The sequence below is a fragment of the Canis aureus genome, chromosome 19, assembly GCF_053574225.1.
Source record: "Canis aureus isolate CA01 chromosome 19, VMU_Caureus_v.1.0, whole genome shotgun sequence".
Taxonomy (NCBI): domain Eukaryota; kingdom Metazoa; phylum Chordata; class Mammalia; order Carnivora; family Canidae; genus Canis; species Canis aureus.
Genome location: NC_135629.1, coordinates 39,638,478 through 39,659,176, shown reverse-complemented (window position 1 = coordinate 39,659,176; position 20,699 = coordinate 39,638,478). Strand labels below are relative to the sequence as shown.

General features: G+C 34.9%; 1 protein-coding gene and 1 non-coding gene across 16 annotated transcripts in view; one reads left to right on the top strand and one right to left on the bottom strand.

Moving 5' to 3' along the window:
* Window positions 1-20,699, top strand: part of DOCK3 (dedicator of cytokinesis 3) — a 514,642-nt gene that overhangs the window by 200,018 nt on the left and 293,925 nt on the right. For 11 of the 15 annotated variants that reach the window (XM_077858742.1, XM_077858737.1, XM_077858736.1 and 8 more), the window contains exon 5: window positions 247-343. In XM_077858742.1, the coding sequence (XP_077714868.1) occupies window positions 247-343 (97 nt within the window). Of the gene's footprint in view, window positions 1-246; window positions 344-1,681; window positions 1,759-20,699 lie in introns of those variants that run through there. The other 4 variants (XM_077858743.1, XM_077858745.1, XM_077858744.1 and 1 more) reach the window with 2 other exon arrangements.
* Window positions 1,195-1,298, bottom strand: LOC144291270 (small nucleolar RNA U13). Its single transcript, XR_013358583.1, has one exon. It is a non-coding gene; the product is annotated as a small nucleolar RNA U13 (small nucleolar RNA).

Sequence of the window (20,699 nt, the reverse complement as noted above, 5' to 3'; positions counted from 1 at the left end):
TAAAGACAATATATCTGAAAGTAAAATTGAGGACTTACATAGAAAACGCAGATGTTTTTATGTTAATTTAGTTCATTTAAATATTGCAGTATATTATGGCAAAGAGTCTAAAGTCGGTTGGGTGTAACTCTCCTTTGTATTTGCATGAATTTAAAGTTTGAGTTACACACATTGAAAAGGTCAGTAGATAGCACTCTGGTATTTTATGAAAGATAATGTGGCTATTTGTTGTGGCTCTGGTTCTAGGCAGTATGAAACTGTGGTTCCACTTGAAGATTCTATTGTGACTGAGGTTACAGCAACTCTACAAGAATGGGCCAGTCTATGGAAACAACTCTATGTGGTAAGTATTGATAACTAGCTTACTAGATCATTAAAGTTCTATTATGAAAAAAGAATTATCTTATATATGCCAATTACAAATTTTTAGATTTATGAATAATCACAACTTTTCAATGTTCCTAATATTAACTGAAACATTGTATACTGAGTGTTGTTCAACCTGAAGAAAACACATTATTCGTATGCCTCCGGTCCCTCTATGCTATCCTAGTCACTAGAATGAATATAAGTTCCATAACACCAGGAATTTTAGCTGCCTTACTGCTGGAGCCCCAGAAGCTTTCATAAAACAGGTGTTTACTGAATGAATGTACAGACTTAAGAGTTTCATTGTGTACCTAAAGGTGAGTAAAGGCCAAGAAGTTGTCTCAACAGTTTCTTACAGCTACTAAGCTTAAAGGGTATGCTATATAGGACATGTTTCTCTAAGCCCACAATTAATAGAAAGAATAGTAAAAACCTAGTCCATATACTCTGGAAGCATAGAGTGAATGGAGGACACAAAATCTAGGCTAAAAATAAGTGTCAAGGTTTGGGTTCTGTTTATTCCATCTGAACATTCTGTTATACTCCTCTTACTAATCACAACAAAAATCCTGGACAAAACCCATAAATCATCTACCAGAAAACTCTGAAAGAAAAGGAAGGTGGAGTGACTAGGGACCTTTGAACTCAAGGATGGAGTGAGGTCCCTGATTGTTGTTTTTTCTTGCCTCTCATATACTTTGGTCTGGGCTCTAGAGAAGCCCACCACTTGGAATACTAATGGGTGCACACAGAAAGCACCAAAGAAAACCTTTTCCTTTTAGCCAAAGGATGACCCAGCAAAACAGAAACCTTTTTTCCCCTTCATATCAGACCAGTTATGTGCAGAGGTTGTAATAAGGTTTGAGTGAAGCACATGTCATATAGTGGCATCAACACTCAATCACCATGCTTATGAACTACAAAAGGATCAAGACAGAAACCTTTTAATTTTAACCTATCCTTTCTGTTCTCTAGAAAACATTGTAATAAAAGCTGCACCCCCTTGTACCCACCCAACAGGCATTACAGTAGTGGAATTGGTGATCAGAACTTCCATCTTACACACACTCTTCCCCACACCTGCAATAACAAGATGTCCCTTTCCAATGGAACCTCAGGCCAAACTCTGACCTTCTACCCCTTCCTGCTGTGGTAATGAGGCAGTACCTCTCTTGAGTGGGGCTTGTAGGAGGATTCCGACTGCAACTTCACTAGTACTTGCAAGGTGGCACCTTCCTCAGCAGAGCCTGTGGGTGGGACTCTGGATTTCACAACTACCCAGTGTTAACAAGGTGATGCCCTTATTTTACAGAGTTCTGTGGGCAAAACTCTGACTTCCTCCTGTGCTCTGAAGTAAGGAAGAAGCATCCTTCTACAGAGGACCCTGTGGTTAGAGCTCTTGATTTCCACTTCCCCTGTAATAATAAGTGGGTCCCTCCCAAGCTGAGCCTGTAGGCAGGACTGACTCACATCTCCCCAATTAATGAGACAGTGCCCTTCTCTAGTACACCATGTCAAGAATACCCTGTTTTTCATCCTTGTCCTGCTGAAATAAGGCAGTGCTTTTCCCCACCCAAATCCATGCAGAGTGTAAGTAAAGTGGAGTTCTGCTATCTACATAACACACAAATGGGGGAAACTAGAAGAGTACTGGAAAGACTTTATATACTAAATTGACATTTAAATTGACAGTCCACAAAAGTGAGCCTAGGATTACATTCTGAAGCTAAGCTGGTTGACCTGCTAATTAAAAGATTTAAATAGGACTCCTAATGTCATAGGATAATACTTAAAATGTCCAGTGTACAGACCAAATTTCCTTGTTATACGAAGAATCTCGACTCTAATAAGAAAAGAAAATCAACAATGCCAACTTCGAAATGACACAGATGTTTGAATCATCAGCAAGGATCTTAAAGCTGTTTTTGTAAAATTGCTCCACTAAACAATTAGAGACACTCTTGAAACAAATGAAAACATAAGAAACTGCAGCAATAGAAGTAGAAAATGCAAAGAATCAAGTGGAAATTTTAGAACTGAAAAATACAGTAACCAAAATTTAAAAATTACTGGATAGGCTCCATGCCAGAATGGAAAGAAGAGAGGAAGGAATTAGTGAGCTTAAAGATGGATCAAAAGAAATTATCCAATCTTAATAATGGTGAAAAACTAAATGAAAAAGTAAGCATAGCCTCAGAGACCTTTGGGACAATAACAAAAGATCTAACATTTGAAGCATTCTGTACTAGATAGGACAGAATGTGGACCTAAAAAAAACTGTGAAGAAATAATGGCTTACATATTCCCAAATTTGGCAAAAGACGTAAGCCTACAGACTTAAGCTGAGTGAACTCCAAACAGGATAAATGTAAATAAATCCATGTACAGTCACATTAGTTAAACTTCTGAAAATTAAATGAAAAAATCTTTGTATATACATATGTATATATGTATTTTAAAATTTTTATGTATTTTAATATTCCAATTTAATTAATATACAGTGTTAGATTAGTTTCAGGTGTACAAGATAGTGATTTAGTAATTCTCTACATTACTTAGTACTTACATTAAGTATACCACTTTTTTCATGTTTTTAAATTTTTTATTTAAATTTTACTTAGTTAACATACAATGCAATATTTCTGAAGTAGAATTCATCACTTACATGCAACACCTAGTGCTCATCACCACATGTCAAGCCCATCTCCCACCCACCTCTCTCCATCAACACTCAGTTTGTTCTCTGTCAATAAGAGTCTCTTATGGCTTATTTCTCTCACTCCTTTTCTGTTTCTTCCCCTTCCCATATGTTCATCTGTTTTCTTTCTTAAATTCCACATATGAGTGAGATCATACGGTATTTGGCTTTCTCTAACTATTTCACTTAACATAATACAGTCTAGCTCCATCCATGTCATTGCAAATGGCAAAATTTCATTCTTTTTGATGGCTAAGTATTACTCCATTATATATGTGTGTGAGTGTGTACATGCACATACATACATACATACCACATCTTTTTTTTTTATTGAAGTTCGATTTGCCAACATATAACACCCAGTGCTCATACCATCAAGTGCCCTCTTCAGTGCCTGTCACCCAGTTACCCCATCCCCTGCCTGTCTCCCCTTCCACTACCCTTTGTTGGTGTCCCGAGAGAGTTAGGAGTCTCTTATGGTTTGTCACTCATTTTTTTCCCACTCATTTTCCATCCTTTCCCTTACAATCCCTTTCACTATTTTTTATATACCCTGTATGAGTGAAACCATAAGATGATTGTCTCTCTGATCGACTTACTTCACTCAGCATGATACCCTCCAGTTCCATCCACGTCGAAGCAAATGGTAGGTATTTGTCCCTTCTAATGGCTGAGTAATACTCCATTGTGTGTGTGTGTGTATGTGTGTGTGTGTGTGTGTATGTATGTGTGTGTGTGTTCCCCTATTAGGGAAATGGCAATTTGAATGACAGCAGATTTTTCATAAGAAATTACGGAAGACACAAGAAGGTAGCCCAACATTTTTTAACCATTGAAAGAAAAAAAATTGATGTTACCCCAGATTGTGTATCCTGGAGAAATATACTTCAAGAATGAAGGAGAAATAAACACATTTTCAGATAAAGGAAAGCTAAGAAAATGTATTGATAGTGGATTGGTTTTAAAATAGTAACTATAGAGGAAGAGATGATGGAAGAATACTTGGAACATAGGAGTGAAGTAAGCAATGGAAGGGGTAAAGTCTCTTCAGTTTTTAAAATTGTCTTAGAGGATACAAAACAAAAATTATGACACTGGTACAGTTCTCAATGTATATCAAGGTTATATTATATTTAAGAAAGTTGTATCTAAAGTGGTGAGGGAAAGCGGCATAGATTATGGTAAGGTATCTGCATTCTATTTCAGGTGGTAAGATGTTGATATGAGTAGATTATAATTTATGTATGTATGTTATAATCTCTAGAGCAATCATTAAAAATACTAATAAAGTAACATAATAAAAATACTGTAAATAAACCAAAATGGAATAACTAAAAATGTTCAAGTAACCTTATAAGAAATTAAGAAAGGGAAAACAGAGGAAAGTGAAACAGAGGGAACAAATACTAAAATGTGGATTTAAATCCTAACATATAAATAATAGAAATATATAAATTGACAGAGTTGATAAAAAAGACTTAACTGTGTGCTGTCTGTTAAGTAACTGACTTCATTTATAATAACACAGGAGGTGAAAGTTAGAAAAATATATGCCATGCATACACTAATCAGAAGAAAGCTATATTAAAAAGAGATTATTATATTAATTATGGTTATTTCTTATATAAATAAAAATAAAATTAATTATATTACTTTTTATAAGTGGGGTACCCAGGGTGATTCAGTTGGTTAAAGCATCTGACTCTTGGTTTCAGCTCAGGTCATGATCTCAGGGTCCTGAAATCAAGCCCTGTATTGAGCTCCCTGCAGGGAGTCTGCTTGAGATTCTCTCTTTCCCTCTACTTTTGCTCCTCCCCCATGCTGCTCATGTTCTTTCTCTCTCAAATAAATAAATAAATAAATATTTTAAGAATTATATTACTATAAGAAAAAATTGACATCAGAATAAAGAAAATACCAGGGGCAAAGGGATATCACAAAATCATAAGAGGATTAATTCACCAAGAAAGAATTAATAAGATAGATAAACCATTAGCCAGCCTTATTAAAAAGAAGAGAGAGAAGACTCAATAAAATCATGAATAAGAAAGGAGAGATCACTACCAACACCAAAGAAATACAAACGATTTTAAAAACATATTATGAACAGCTATATGCCAATCAATTAGGCAATCTAGAAGAAATGGACGCATTCCTGGAAAGCCACAAACTACCAAAACTGGAAAAGGAAGAAACAGAAAACCTGAACAGGCCAATAACCGGGGAGGAAATTGAAGCAGTCATCCAAAACCCCCCAAGACACAAAGTTCAGGGCCAGATGGCTTCCCAGGGGAATTCTTTCAAACGTTTAAAGAAGAAACCATACCTATTCTCCTAAAGCTGTTTGGAAAGATAGAAAGAGATGGAGTACTTCCAAATTTGTTCTATGAGGCCAGCATCACCTTAACTCCAAAACCAGACAAAGAACCCACCTAAAAGGAGAATTACAGACCAATATCCCTGATGAACATGGATGCAAAAATTCTCAACAAGATACGAGCCAATAGGATCCAACAGTACATTAAGAAAATTATTCACCATGACCAAGTAGGATTTATCCCTGGGACACAAGGCTGATTCAACACTCGTAAAACAATCAGTGTGATTCATCATATCAGCAAGAGAAAAACCAAGAACCATATGATCCTCTCATTAGATGCAGAGAAAGCATTTGACAAAATACAACATCCATTCCTGAGCAAAACTCTTCAGAGTGTAGGGATAGAGGGAACGTTCCTCAACATCTTAAAAGCCATCTACGAAAAGCCCACAGCAAATATCATTCTCAATGGGGAAGCACTGGGAGCCTTTCCCCTAAGATCAGGAACAAGACAGGGATGTCCACTCTCACCACTGCTATTCAACACAGTACTGGAAGTCCTAGCCTCAGCAATCAGACAAAAAAGGCATTCAAATTGGCAAAGAAGAAGTCAAACTCTCCCTCTTCGCCGATGACATGATATTCTACATAGAAAACCCAAAAGCCTCCACCCCAAGATTGCTAGAACTCATACAGCAATTTGGCAGCGCGGCAGGATACAAAATCAGTGCCCAGAAATCAGTAGCATTTCTATACACGAACAATGAGACAGAAGAAAGAGAAATTAAGGAGTCAATCCCATCTACAATTGCACCCAAAAGCATAAGATACCTAGGAATAAACCTAACCAAAGAGGTAAAGGATCTATACCCTCAAAACTATAGAACACTTCTGAAAGAAATTGAGGAAGACACAAAGAGGTGGAAAAATATTCCATGCTCATGGATTGGCAGAATTAATATTGTGAAAATGTCAACGTTACCCAGGGAAATTTACACGTTTAATGCAATCCGTATCAAAATACCGTGGACTTTCTTCAGAGAGTTGGAACAAATCATCTTAAGATTTGTGTGGAATCAGAAAAGATCCCGAATAGCCAGGGGAATTTTAAAAAAGAAAACCATATCTGGGGGCATCACAATGCCAGATTTCAGGTTATACTACAAAGCTGTGGTCATCAAGACAGTGTGGTACTGGCACAAAAACAGGCACATAGATCAATGGAACAGAATAGAGAATCCAGAAGTGGACCCTGAACTTTATGGTCAACTAATATTTGATAAAGGAGGAAAGACTATCCATTGGAAGAAAGTCTCTTCAATAAATGGTGCTGGGAAAATTGGACATCCACATGCAGAAGAATGAAACTAGACCACTCTCTTGCACCATACACAAAGATAAACTCAAAATGGATGAAAGGTCTAAATGTGAGACAAGATTCCATCAAAATCCTAGAGGAGAACACAGGCAACACCCCTTTTGAACTCGGCCACAGTAAATTCTTGCAAGATATATCCACAAAGGCAAGAGAAACAAAAGCAAAAATGAACTATTGGGACTTCGTCAAGATAAGAAGCTTTTGCACAGCAAAGGATACAGTCAACAAAACTAGAAGACGACCTACAGAATGGGAGAAGATATTTGCAAATGACGTATCAGATAAAGGGCTAGTTTCCAAGATCTATAAAGAACTTATTAAACTCAACACCAAAGAAACAAACAATCCAATTATGAAATGGGCAAAAGACATGAACAGAAATCTCACAGAGGAAGACATAGACATGGCCAACATGCACATGAGGAAATGCTCTGCATCACTTGCCATCAGGGAAATACAATCAAAACCACAATGAGATACCACCTCACACCAGTGAGAATGGGGAAAATTAACAAGACAGGAAATCACAAATGTTGGAGGGGATGCGGAGAAAAGGGAACCCTCTTAACACTGTTGGTGAGAATGTGAACTGGTGCAGCCACTCTGGAAAACTGTGTGGAGGTTCCTCAAAGAGTTAAAAATAGACCTGCGCTACGACCCAGCAATTGCACTGTTGGGGATTTACCCCAAAGATACAGATGCAGTGAAATGCCAGGACACCTGCAGCCCAATGTTTATAGCAGCAATGTCCACAATAGCCAAACTGTGGAAGGAGACTCGGTGTCCATTGAAAGATGAATGGATAAAGAAGATGTGGTTTATGTATACAATGGAATATTACTCAGCCATTAGAAACGACAAATACCCACCATTTGCTTCAACGTGGATGGACTTGGAGGGTATTATGCTGAGTGAAATAAGTCAATCAGAGAAGGACAAACATTGTATGTTCTCATTCATTTGGGGAATATAAATAATAGTGAAAGGGAATAGAAGGGAAGGGAGAAGAAATGGGTAGGAAATATCAGAAAGGGAGACAGAACATAAAGACTCCTAACTCTGGGAAACGAACTAGGGGTGGTGGAAAGGGAGTTGGGCGGGTGGTGGGGGTGAATGGGTGACGGGCACTGAGGGTGGCACTTGACGAGGGCACTTGACGGGATGAGCACTGGGTGTTACTCTGTATGTTGGTAAATTGAACACCAATAAAAAATAAGTTTATTAAAAAAATTCACCAAGAAAATATAAAAATTTTAAATATACATGCACCAAAACATAGAGCTGCAAGATAAATGAAGTAAAACTTGAAGGGACTGATAGAGAAAATGGAGAAATCATCTCCTATACTTGAGGATTTATAACCCTTTCCCTAGTAATTGATTACAACCACTTGACAAAATTCACCAATGATAATTAAGAATGGAACAGTGCCATCAACCATCAGGATCTAATTGAAATTTTTAGAATGTTTCATCCAATAAAATTGGAATACAGGTTGTTTTCAAGCATACATGGGACATTTAGCAAGATTGACAATATCTTGGGTCATAAAACAACTCAACGAATTTATGATAACTCCTATCATACAAAGGATATTTTGATGCTAATAGAAACAAAGTAGAATCAACAACCAGAAGACACTAGGAAAATATTGAAGCACTTAAAAATTAATATACTATTAAATAATCCATGGTCAAAGAGGAAATATCAAGAAACAAAAAATATGTTAAAGCGAACATAAATGTAAATATAATATATTAAAATGTGTGGGATGCAGGTAAAGCAGTGCTGAGAGGACATTTTTAACATTAACTGCATTTATTAGAAAAAAAAAATCCATGGTGTCAAATCAGTAATTTCAGCTCCTATTCAAGAAAGCAGAATGAAGGGAAAACTAGAGCAGAATTTAATGAGGTTAAAAATAGAAAAATAGAGGGACACCTGGGTGGCTCAGCAGTTAAGCATCTGCCTTTGGCTCAGGGTGTGATCCTGGAGTCCCAGGATCAAGTCCCACATCAGGCTTCCTGTGAGGAACCTGCTTCTCCATTTGTCTGTGTCTCTGCCTCTCTCTCTCCCTCTCTCTCTCTCTTTCTGTGTCTCTCATGATAAAATAAAATCTTAAAAAAAAAAAATCAACCCAAAAGTCAGTTTTAAAAAATATCCATAAAATTAATAAACATCTGCCAAGACTGGCATAGAAGATAAGAGAAAATAGTAGTTACCAATATATTGGGACTAAAGAAAGAAATACCACTGTGGATGCCACAGACATTAAATGGGTAATGAGAGAAAACTATAAACAACTTCATACATTTAAGTGAGAATCTATATGAATAAAACAAGTCCTTGAAAATCACAAATCACCAAAATTTACCCAAGATAAAAATAGGTAATCTCAGTTACAAAAAAGCTATCAAAGTTTTTTTGCAGCTATCAAAGCAATAAAATCTTATTAATTTATTTATAAAAAGATTTTATTTATTTATTCATGAGACACAGTGAAACGTAGAGACATAGGCAGAGGGAGAAGCAGACTCCCTGTGGGAAGCCTGATGTGGGACTCGGTCCCAGGGCTCTGACCTGAGCCAAAGGCAGATGCTCAACCACTGAGCCACCCAGGTGCTCCTCAAAGTGATTAAATTTATGAAAATCGTTCCAAAAAGGAAATGTCTGGGCCCAGATGGTTCCACTGGTAAATTCTACCAACAGACTAAAGAAAAAAAACTAGTAGATCACATCAATTGTTTCAGAAAAAGCATTTGAGAAAATCCAACACTCTCTCATGATTAAAAACTCTCAGCAAACTAGGAATAAAGGGGACTTTTTCACCCTGAAAAAGGGCATTTATGAAAACTACAGCAAATGTCATGCTTAATTGTGAGAGTTTGCTTTTGGGAACAAGGTGAGGATGTCTGCTTTTAACAGTTTTATTCAGCTTACTACTAGGAGACCTGACTAGTGCAATAAGGCAAGGCAAGGGAAGAAGAGAGATACAGATTAGAATGAAGGAGAAAAGCTAATCCTGTTTGCAGATAGTGATTGGCTACATGGGAAATCCCAAATAATCTACAAACAACAAAACCCACTAGAGTGTTCCAAAGATACTCCTAAACAGTTACAGGATATTAACTCAAAATACTCTCTTTTTCTTTCATTCATTCATTCAATTAATTAATTATATTGCCATATATTAGCAATGAGCACTTGGAAACCAAATTTTTACAAAAGTACCATTTGACTAAAGGCTTAAATAGGAGACCTGAAACCATAAAAATCCTAGAAGAGAACACTGGCAGTAACCTCTTGACATTGGCCATAGCAACATCTTTCTGGATATGTCTCCTGAGGCAAGGGAAACAAAAGCAAAAATAAACTCTTGAGATTTCATCAAAATGAAAAGCTTCTATACAGTGAAGGAAACAACAAAACTAAAAGGCAACCTATGGAATGGGAGAGGATATTTGCAAATTACATATCTGATAAATGATTAGTATCCAAAATATATAAAGAACTTAAAAAATCAACACCCCCAAAATGAATAACCCAACTAAAAGATGAGCAGAAGATGTGAATAGACATTATTCTATAGAAGACATACAGATGGCCAACAGACACACAGAAAGATGCTCAATATATTCATCATCAAGGAAATAGAAACAAAAGCTACAGAGAGCTATCACCTCATACCAGTCAGAATGGCTAAAATCAACAACACAAGAAACAACAGGTGTTGGCTAGGATGTGGAGGAAGGGGAAACCCCCTTACACTGTTGATGGGGATGTGGACTGGTGCAGCCACTCTACAAAACAGCATGGAAGTTCCTCAGAAAGTTAAAAATAGAACTACTCTATGACTTAGCAATTTGCATTAGTAGGCATTTACCCAAAGGACGCAAAAATACTGATTCAAAGAGGTGCATGCGCTGATGTTTACAGCAGCATTATCAACAATAGTCACACTGTGGAGAGAGCCCAAATGTCAATTGGCTGCTGAATGATTCAGATAGAATTGTGATATATATACACAATGAAATATTAGCCATCAAACAAATGAAATCTTGCCATTTGCAATGATGTGGATAGAGCTAGAGTATGTTATGATAAGCACACTAAGTCAGAGAAAGACAAATGCCATATGATTTCTTTCATATGTGGAATTTAAGAAACAAAATTATAGAGAACAAACTGATGGCTACTGGAGGAGAGGTGGATGGGTTAAATAGATGACAGGAGTTGGTTCTTTGAAAGAATAAGATAGATAAACCATTAGCCTTACTAAAAAGGAGAGAGAGAAGACTCAATAAAATCATGAATGAGAAAGGAGAGCTCACTACCAACATCAAGGAAATACAAACGATTTTAAAAACATATTATGAACAGCCATATGCCAATAAATTAGTCAATCTAGAAGAAATAGACGCATTTCTGCGTCTAAACTACCAAAACTGGAACAGGAAGAAATAAAAAACCTGAACAGGCCAATAACCAGGGAGGAAATTGAAGCAGTCATCAACAACCTCCCAAGACACAAAAGTCCAGGGCCAGATGGCTTCCCAGGGGAATTTTATCAAACGTTTAAAGAAGAAACCATACCTATTCTACTAAAGCTGTTCGGAAAGATAGAAAGAGATGGAATACTTCCAAACTCATTCTATGAGGCCAGCATCACCTTAATTCCAAAACCGGACAAAGACCTCACCAAAAAGGAGAATTATAGACCAATATCCCTGATGAACATGGATGCAACAATTCTCAACAAGATACTAGCCAATAGGATACAACAATACATTAAGAAGATGATGGGGCTTATGGAGGACACTCATTAGGATGAGCACGAGATGCTGAATGTAAGTGATGAATCAATAAATTCTACACCTGAAACTAATATTACCTGTGTGTTAACTGGAATTTAAATAAAAACTTGAAAACAGTACTGGTGTTTTAAAGAAAATACATTTTTTTTCTTTTTCAAGAGAGCACAGGCATTCTGGATCTGTTATGGCAGCTCTACAGTCTATCAAGGATTCAGGATCAGAAATGTGAATAAATTAGAGCTGCTATTTAATGCAATAGCTTGGGACATTTAAAATTTGAAAAATCTTTCAGGTATGCTTTGAGGCCAATATACTCACTGATTTTTGAGAGACATGGAAAACCTTGAGAGTAGGAGGAGGCTGTATTGGAAAGGACAGCTGCGAACAGTAGTTTTTGATATTTTATAACTAAAATTTGAAATTGCCATGGTAATTTTTAAATTTACCTTCTGACATGGGATATTGCCTTTCTTTATCATTTTAACAAATTGCAGTGTTTTTGGTTAGTTCTTTTAAAAATATTGTCAATATGACAAGTAGTCAAATGATTGTTGTTTTTCTATAATGGATGTAGGAGGTCAGATGTGTAGCCAATAAAATTCAAAACAAATGAATATACATTTTCTCCACATGACTCTTTCTACTGGAAGAGAATAAATTTGTTGTATTATTGAAGTCAGTAAGATAGCTAAACATTCTCCTTTGTTTTCTCTACTTAATTTCAAGCCTTATAGTTCTTCTTAATGTGACTTTACTAAAAGGTAAGTAATAACATAGTTGTCCTTTGAGGAAAAAGTATACTTAAGAACCAAAATGAATCTAGGTAACAACTTTTAAAGTCTAATTTATCTGATTCTGAAAATGAAAGAAAAATAATATAAATAAAAGATGAAGAGTAAACTGAGAAACAAGTCTCAACATGTATAACTATGAAGATTAACATCTTTCTGTGTATAAAGTACATAAAAATAAGAAAACCAGTAAGAACACCAGTAGATAATCAGCAAAGATAGAGACAAGACATTCACAAAACAATATACTAAGGAAATAGTATCACTAGTAAGAGGTGTAAATTAAATCAATCAGATGATGAGATAACCCTAACCATTCCTAGATACTCTCCTTCAAATTAACAGTTAAGAAAGTAAAAATTATCCTCTACCATTGAATTTCTCCATACTTTGCTAGTGGATATCAAGTTTTAGTTAGCCTATCTAAAAAATAATTTAGGAAAAGCCTTAAATTTCTTCAGACTTTTAAGTAATAAAAGTAATTCTAATTCTGGGAAGTTGTTTTAAGATAATAAGGTTAAATATGAGAATGGAGTAAATCTCTATTTCATAAATATTTCCATGGAAGCAGTATATGCAGTAGCAAAAATAAATTTACTTCTCCAAATGTGCCAACTGTGGTCCAGTTAAGACATAGATGACTTAGTGTTTACATCTAAAGAGCCATTAGAAAAATTTAAATAGTATATAATAAGGTGAGTTTATGTACAAATTATATATAAAGTATAATTCCACCTGTATTATGAAAATATATTTGGAATATGCATGAAGAAAATGCACCATAATTTTAATGGAGATTGAGGGGCCAAGATTTTAGATGTCTTTTTCTTAACTATTTAAAAAATTTTGAATTATTAATATATATTATTTTAATTGTTAGGAAAAAATAAAACTTTCATTAAAATAATGAATGATATTGTAAAATAATACTACCAGTGTTAAGTGAATAAGATATATGTACAAGAGCTGAACATAGGAGATTATACTAATTAATTTGCTGTATTTAGCTTTTATCACAGCATCAGCAAGTATATATTAAATTCTAGAGAAAGGGCTTTGGACTTAGGCTCAAATCTGGGCCTGTCACCTTATGTTAGGCTTCTTATTAAGTCTTAGATTTATAATACTCATTTATACACAAGAAAACTATTTCACAGGGTTGTTAGAGATTAAATAAAATTGCATGTAAATCTTTAAGCACTCAGTCAGTATTATCTTGTTTTTGATATGAATTATATGTCTCTCCAGGTATACATAATTGACATCTATTTTCTGATATAGATGGTATTTAGAATGATACTTTCATCACTTAAGTTTCTTTCTCTCTGTAGAGAAATATAGACTCAATGCAGTGGACTTCATTTGTATAATGAGGTATAATGGAGTGCTAGGATAAGAGTGTATGTAATACTTGAGCCAGGATGGAAAAATCTCCATCCCTCTGAGGCAGTTAAAACCTAAATCTCCCATTCCAGTAACCTTATTCTGATGTGAAAACCATTGTTTATGGAAAATGGTGATATCATTACCCATTCCTGTCAAAAAAAAGATTGTGAAATTTTAAATATTTATGCTACAAGCACTTTTTGGTTTCTTTAAACAAAAGCACATTAGAAATCACACACAGGGTACCTGGGTGGCTCAGTTGGTTAAACGTGTGTCTTCGGCTCAGGTCATGATCCCAGAACCTGGGATCGAGCCCTACTTGGGCTCTCCACTCAGTGGGGAGTCTACTTCTCCCTCTCCTCCATCTGTGTTCTCATGCTCTCTCTCTTTCAAAAATAAGTTTAAAAATCTTAAAAAAAAATCACACAAACAAAAGGTATCTTTCTCCTTTTGCCAAGATAACAGTTGAGGTCAATTATTAATAAAAGTAGAAAATAAATGTATTATCCAGAATTATCTTTATTCTTCATTTTTAGAGTTCTCACAGCAATGGGAAAAAAGAATTTCCAACAAGTAAGAAGTCTTTATCAAATAACTATATATAGTTGTTTTCATTTTCTATGAGTGGATTTAACAAGCAATTACAGTGTCTGTTAAGATGACACTATAGGGATGCCTGTCTGGCTCAGTCAGGAGAGCATGTGCTCGATCTCAGGATCAAGCTCCATGTTGGGCGCAGAGCCTACTTTAAAAACAAAAAAGGTGACACTACAGATATAAAATTATGTGTACTTGAATTAATTTTGGAATATTAATTTTTCCTTAAGTATATAACTGAAGCATTTTATAATGGTATCTAAATTGTTTTAGTCATTTATTTGTATTATTTTAGGATGACATGATATTAGAATTTTTGCTTTCATATTTAAAACTTACCTTTATTTAAGTGGGATCTGTAGTGAATTTTATCCTGTAGTTTACTTTTCCTTTGTGATGGAATATACCTTAACATAACAATATTTTCATGTTATAGGAAAATATTACACACATTGCTAATAGAATATAGATATTAAAGTGTGCTTTTTAACATTTCTACTTTGTATTAAGTAAAAAGTTTTTAATTTTTTTTAGGAAGCCCTAAGAAATGAACAGTTCCTAGATTTTACTAGAAAGAAAGCACAGCTCTCTAAATTCTGCTGTATGGTATCTTTCTAATCTTTGGAAGATTAAATTTATAAATTGAAGGTGGCATGTCATGTTGGGGTCCACCTAAACAACAGAGGATAGAAAATTCATTTTTATGGTCATCCTAAGAATATTGATTTGCCAAGCATTAAGAACATATGTGCTTACCTCATCATATGTTTAGGGTCCATATGAGAGGAATTCAGCAGAGAGACATGATAGAGTGGCTAAGTGCATGAGCTCTGAAGAGATACTCCCGGACTTCAAATTCAAACTTGGTAGCTGTGTGATTTTGTGCTTCTTAGTTTCCTCCTAGGAGATAATAATGGTATCTACCTCCTAGGGTTGTCAGGTCGCTTAAATGGTATAAAAGTTTAGAATGGTGGTTGGCCTGTTTTTAAATGCTTGATTAAATGCTTACTCATTATTTCATTTTTGTTGTTATTTAATAGGAATAACGTTTCCTGTTGTAGGAGTCTGTTCCTAAAGCAACTCTTCCATCTTCTTTAGTCCTACATTTTTTACAAAGATATCCTAGCCTCCATTCCACTTTATCCTAAAAATATTAATCTTTAGAAGGGCAACTTCTTTTTCTTGTTGCCTTTTCAAATATATTTTATATATAACAAAGTGATAGTTTTAAAAGGTTTTCTCTCCAAATATAGTCTGTAAATCAGTGGGGGTTTTTTATTTTTTTAATAATAAATTTATTTATTTATTTTTATAATAAATTTATTTTTTATTGGTGTTCAATTTACCAACATACAGAATAACACCCAGTACTCATCCCGTCAAGTGTCCCCCTCAGTGCCCGTCACCCATTCACCCCCACCCCCCGCCCTCCTCCCCTTCCACCACCCCTAGTTTGTTTCCCAGAGTTAGGAGTCTTTATGTTCTGTCTCCCTTTCTGATATTTCCTACCCTTTTAATGATTTTTAAGCCTGGTATTTTCAATTGAGGATAACTTTTAATATATTTTGTTTTAGCTAGGTTTAAAATCTAAAATAATATTTCAGTGGACATCCTTGTGGCTGTCTGGTATCCACACTCCTCTTTTTCCTTATTAAAAGAGCCCCAAACTGTTTAGCTCAGCAGTGTGTACAGCTAAAGTACAACCTTTCTAGATACCCTTGAAGCTAGCAGAGACTATGTGATGCATTTCTGGCCATGAGCTATAAGCAGAAGTTTCTACAAGTGGTTTCTGGAAAAGCCATTGTTTTTCTATAAAAAAACAAGTGAATTTACTACATAGGTATATGGTGGAATTACCATCTTATTGCTAGGAGATGACATTTATGAGGTTAAAAATCACCTTCCAAGGATTACAGAGCACAAAAATAGATGTCTAAGATATTGCTGATACTGTAGAGTCACTTTAGTGCCATAGACTATTCACTTTGGAACTTTTTGTTATGTGAAAAAATAATCCTGTATTTGATTATTTTTATCAGGTTTATAAAATGTAGCCAAACACAAGTCTAATTGATATATGAGATGTCAGTGAAGGAAAAGTGAATTGACTCAATAAATGATTGATTACCACTACTTTTAATTCACTAATATTATTTTTTCTGTAAAACAGTGGACTTGCCTTTATTATTGTCTATATTTATTGAAGTGGAAAGAAAAAATTTTAAATTGTTTCTATACAAATGCAGGCATATTCAATTTACATTTGTTTGAAAAGTTACTGAATTCATGAAGATGTGATAACTAAAGAACAGATTACCTAAGTAGTAGATATTATTTCATTTTGTTATACTGCCTTTTCTAGTGAGCTAAATTTTCTTTGTGAAGTGAATTTTTATTTCAGTGTTCTTTTTAAAGTATTGCAAAAGAAATGATTTATTAGGGTTCCTAGATTACTTTTATATCATCATTGGGGAATTGTTTTAACACAATAATATAACACAGGGATAGATGTATGGAAACAGAATGTTAAAATTGGACTGTTTCTATCTTACATACACTTACATCCTATTTTAAGGCCTGGAATTACCCCCCACTACCACCCACACACAAAATATGCTAAGAAACTGTGAAGCATGCCTAGTTAATATTAGGTCAGTTTAATGAAATATGTGTAACATTTGCCTACTAAAAACTGTAAAATATTACTGAAAGAAATTAAAGAAGACCTAAATAAGTGGAGCAAGAAGTCATGCTTGTAGAGTGGTAAGCTCAATTTTGTTAAGATGTCCATTCACTCCAAAATTAATGTATGCATCAGTACAGTAACAAGCAAAATTTCAGTGGCATTTTTAATAGAAATTGATTACATTAATTCTACAATATATATGGACATACAAATGGCTGAAGTATCCAAAGAAAACTTGAGGAAGAACCCAGTTGGAGGTCGTTGTATATGTGATTTCAAGAGTTACTAAGAAGCGTAATAATCAAGACAAAAGGTATTATTGACAAAAGGATAGGCATATACATCAGTGGAATAGAGACCATAATTGACCAGATAGATGCGGTCAATTAATTTTTTTCATTACTTATATATTTAAAATGAAGATTGCATATAATTTAAGGTGTGCAACATGATGATTCAATGCATATGTAATTGGTGAAATGGGTACTAGAGGCAACCTAATTAACATGTCACCACCTCCTCACATAGTTACCATTCTTTGTGTGTGATGAGTATCCCTGAAATGTACTGTCTCAGCATATTTTTAGTAATCAGTGTAGTAATAGTAAGTTTAGTCATCACACCTGTATATTAGATCTCTGGATTATTCATCCTGTGTAACTGCAACTTTGTATCTTTTGAGCAACGTCTCCCCATTCCTTCAGCCTCTGATACTACTGATCTACTCTCTGCTTCTCTAAGTTATACTTTGTTTTTTAGATACTGTATATGTTATATAAAAAATATATTTTTAGACTATGTGTGTATATATATTATAATACATATTAATCGTAAGTGATATACATTTGTTTGGGTGTTTATATGGTTAAAATTACTCTGTGTACATACTTTTCTATAACTTCCTTTTATCCCTCAATAGTATCTTTTCACATTTATTCATGTTGTATTTCTTTATGTTGTATTAGCAGTTGTTCATTTCATGATTATGTAGTATTCCATATGATTATGCCATATTTATTCCACTGGTGGTTGATATTAAGGTTAGTTCCATTTTTTTTGTTGTTGTTGTTTTGCCCGTGTTCAAGAGTGAGACTGGTTTATGATTTTCCTTTCTCCAATAGACCTGGTCTGGTTTTGGTATCAAGATTATACTAACATCGTAAAATGAACTGAAGAGTTTTCTTATTTTATTTTTTAAAATTTTTTTTAAAGATTGTGATTACCTGCTTCTTGAATATTTGATAGAACTAAACTTTAAATTAGGATAGTATTTGTTTTGTGAGATGATTTCTTTAAATTACCAATTCCATTTCTCCAGTGATTTTGAAATCATTCAGGATTTTTTGGCCATTTTGATAATTTCTTTGATCTAGGAATTTTTCTGTCTCATTTAAGTTTTTAATTGTAAAGACAAAATTTGCCTTCTGGACACCTGAGTGGTGCAGTCAATTAAGTGTCTGCCTTCAGCTCAGGTCTTGATCCCAGGGTCCTGGGATAAAGTCTTGCATTGCATCAGGCTCCCTGCTCAGTGGGGAGTCTGCTCCTCCCTCTCCTTCTGCCCCTCCACCTGTGCGCACTATCTCTAAAATAAATAAATACAATCTTTTAAAAAAAAGACATAAATTGCCTTCTGCAATAGTTACTTCCTGTTTTCATTCCTAATATTCTTTATTTTTGCCACTTTATTCATCTCACTCAGACTTGCCAGAGGTGTCTGTTTAATTTTTAAATTTTAATTTTTTAGAGATATATTTATTTGAGAGAGAAATAGGGCAATTGGGAAGAGGGGTGGGGGAGGGTAGAGAGCATCTCAAGCAGACTCCCTGCTTCAGGCCTAGCTAAGGGCTCAATCTCATGACCCTGAGGTCATGACCTGAGCCAAAATCAAGAGTACAATGCTCAATTGACTGAGCCACCTAAGTGCCCCTCTATTTTAGTAACCTTTCCAGGTAATATTTTTTGGCTTTGTTAACCTTCAATTATAGTCTCTTTTTCCATTTATTTAATCTATGTTCTCATTTTATTTCCTTCAACACTTTTTTTGTGGGTTTATCCAGTTTTTCTTTTTCCAACTTACACAGTTGGATACTTAGCTCATTTGTTTTTAATTCTTTCTTTAGACATGTTTGGTCAGCTATTTAATGAGCCATGAATTCACTGATTATATTTGTCAGTTCTAGAAATTCTTTGGTTACTTTTTAAAAGTTTTAATTTTAATTCCAGTTAACATACACTATTGTATTAGTTTCAGGTGTACAGTATAGTAATTCAACACTTTTATAGATCACCCTGTGTTCATCACAAGTGTACTCCTTAATCCCCATCACCTATTTAACCCATCCTCTCCGCCTACGTTCCCCTCTAGTAACCATCAGTTTGTTCTCTATAATTAAGAGTCTTATGGGTAAAATCAGCAACACAAGAACAACAGGTATTGGTGAGGATGTGGAAGAAAAGGAACATTGTACACTGTTCGTGGGAATGCAAACTGGTAGGGCCTTTGGGGGAAACAGTGGGACCTTTGAGGATGTTCCTCAAAAAGTTAAAAATAGAACTACTTTCTGATCCAGCAATTGCAATACTGAGTATTTACTCAAAGAATACACGAACACAAATTCAAAAGGGATACATGGGGATCCCTGGGTGGCTCAGCGGTTTAGCCCCTGCCTTCAGCCCAGGGCGTGATCCTGGAGTCCCAGGATTGAGTCCCACGTCAGGCTCCCTGCATGGAGTCTGCTTCTCCCTCTCCCTGTGTCTCTGCCTCTCTCTCTCTCTCTCTCCCCGTGTCTCTCATGAATGAATAAATAAAATCTTAAAAAAAAAAAAAAACAAAAGGGATACATGCACCCCGATGTTTATAGCAACATTATTTATAATAGCCGAGATGCGGAAGTAGCCCAAGTGTCCATTGATTGATGAATGGATAAAGAAGATGTGGTATATACACAATGGAATATTATTCAGCTGTAAAAAGAATGAAATCTTGCTATTTGCAATGACATGGATGGAATAGAGAGTATTGTGCTAAGTGAAATAAGTCAGTCAGAGAAAGACAAATATCTTACATGATTTCACTCATGTGTGGAATATAAGAAAAGCACAAGGAAAATAGTAAGAGAGACAAAACAAGAATTGTTTGGTTATTTTTTAAGTCTGTCTGGTTAATTTTTACAGCCTTTTTCTTCTTGGTATATACTGTACTCATTTACTTATTTAAACATATTATAGATACCCATTTAATATTCTGTATGTAATCATTTCAGTCTTCATTTTTTGTTATTCTGATTCAGTTGTCTTTTTGCTGACTTGCTCATATTTGCTTGCTTTAATCCTGATTTTGGTGTTTTTTTGAGCTGATGTTCTTTGGAGTTCTAACTCTAGGAATTTTTTAAAGCTGGGGTTAAAACATTTCTCAGAGAAAGTTTGCATTTGTTTTTGCCAGGTTCTTGTGGTATTATGTATCTGAAAACATGTTAAAATTTAGATTGAGGTTTCTTGGTAGGAATTACATTAAATGTGTAGATTGTTTTGGGTAGTATAGACATTTTAACAATATCTGTTCTTCCAGTTGATGATCATGGAGTGTTTCCCATTTCTTTGTGTCCTCTTCCGTTTCTTTCATCATGGTTTTTATTTTATTTTTTAGAGTACAAATCTTTT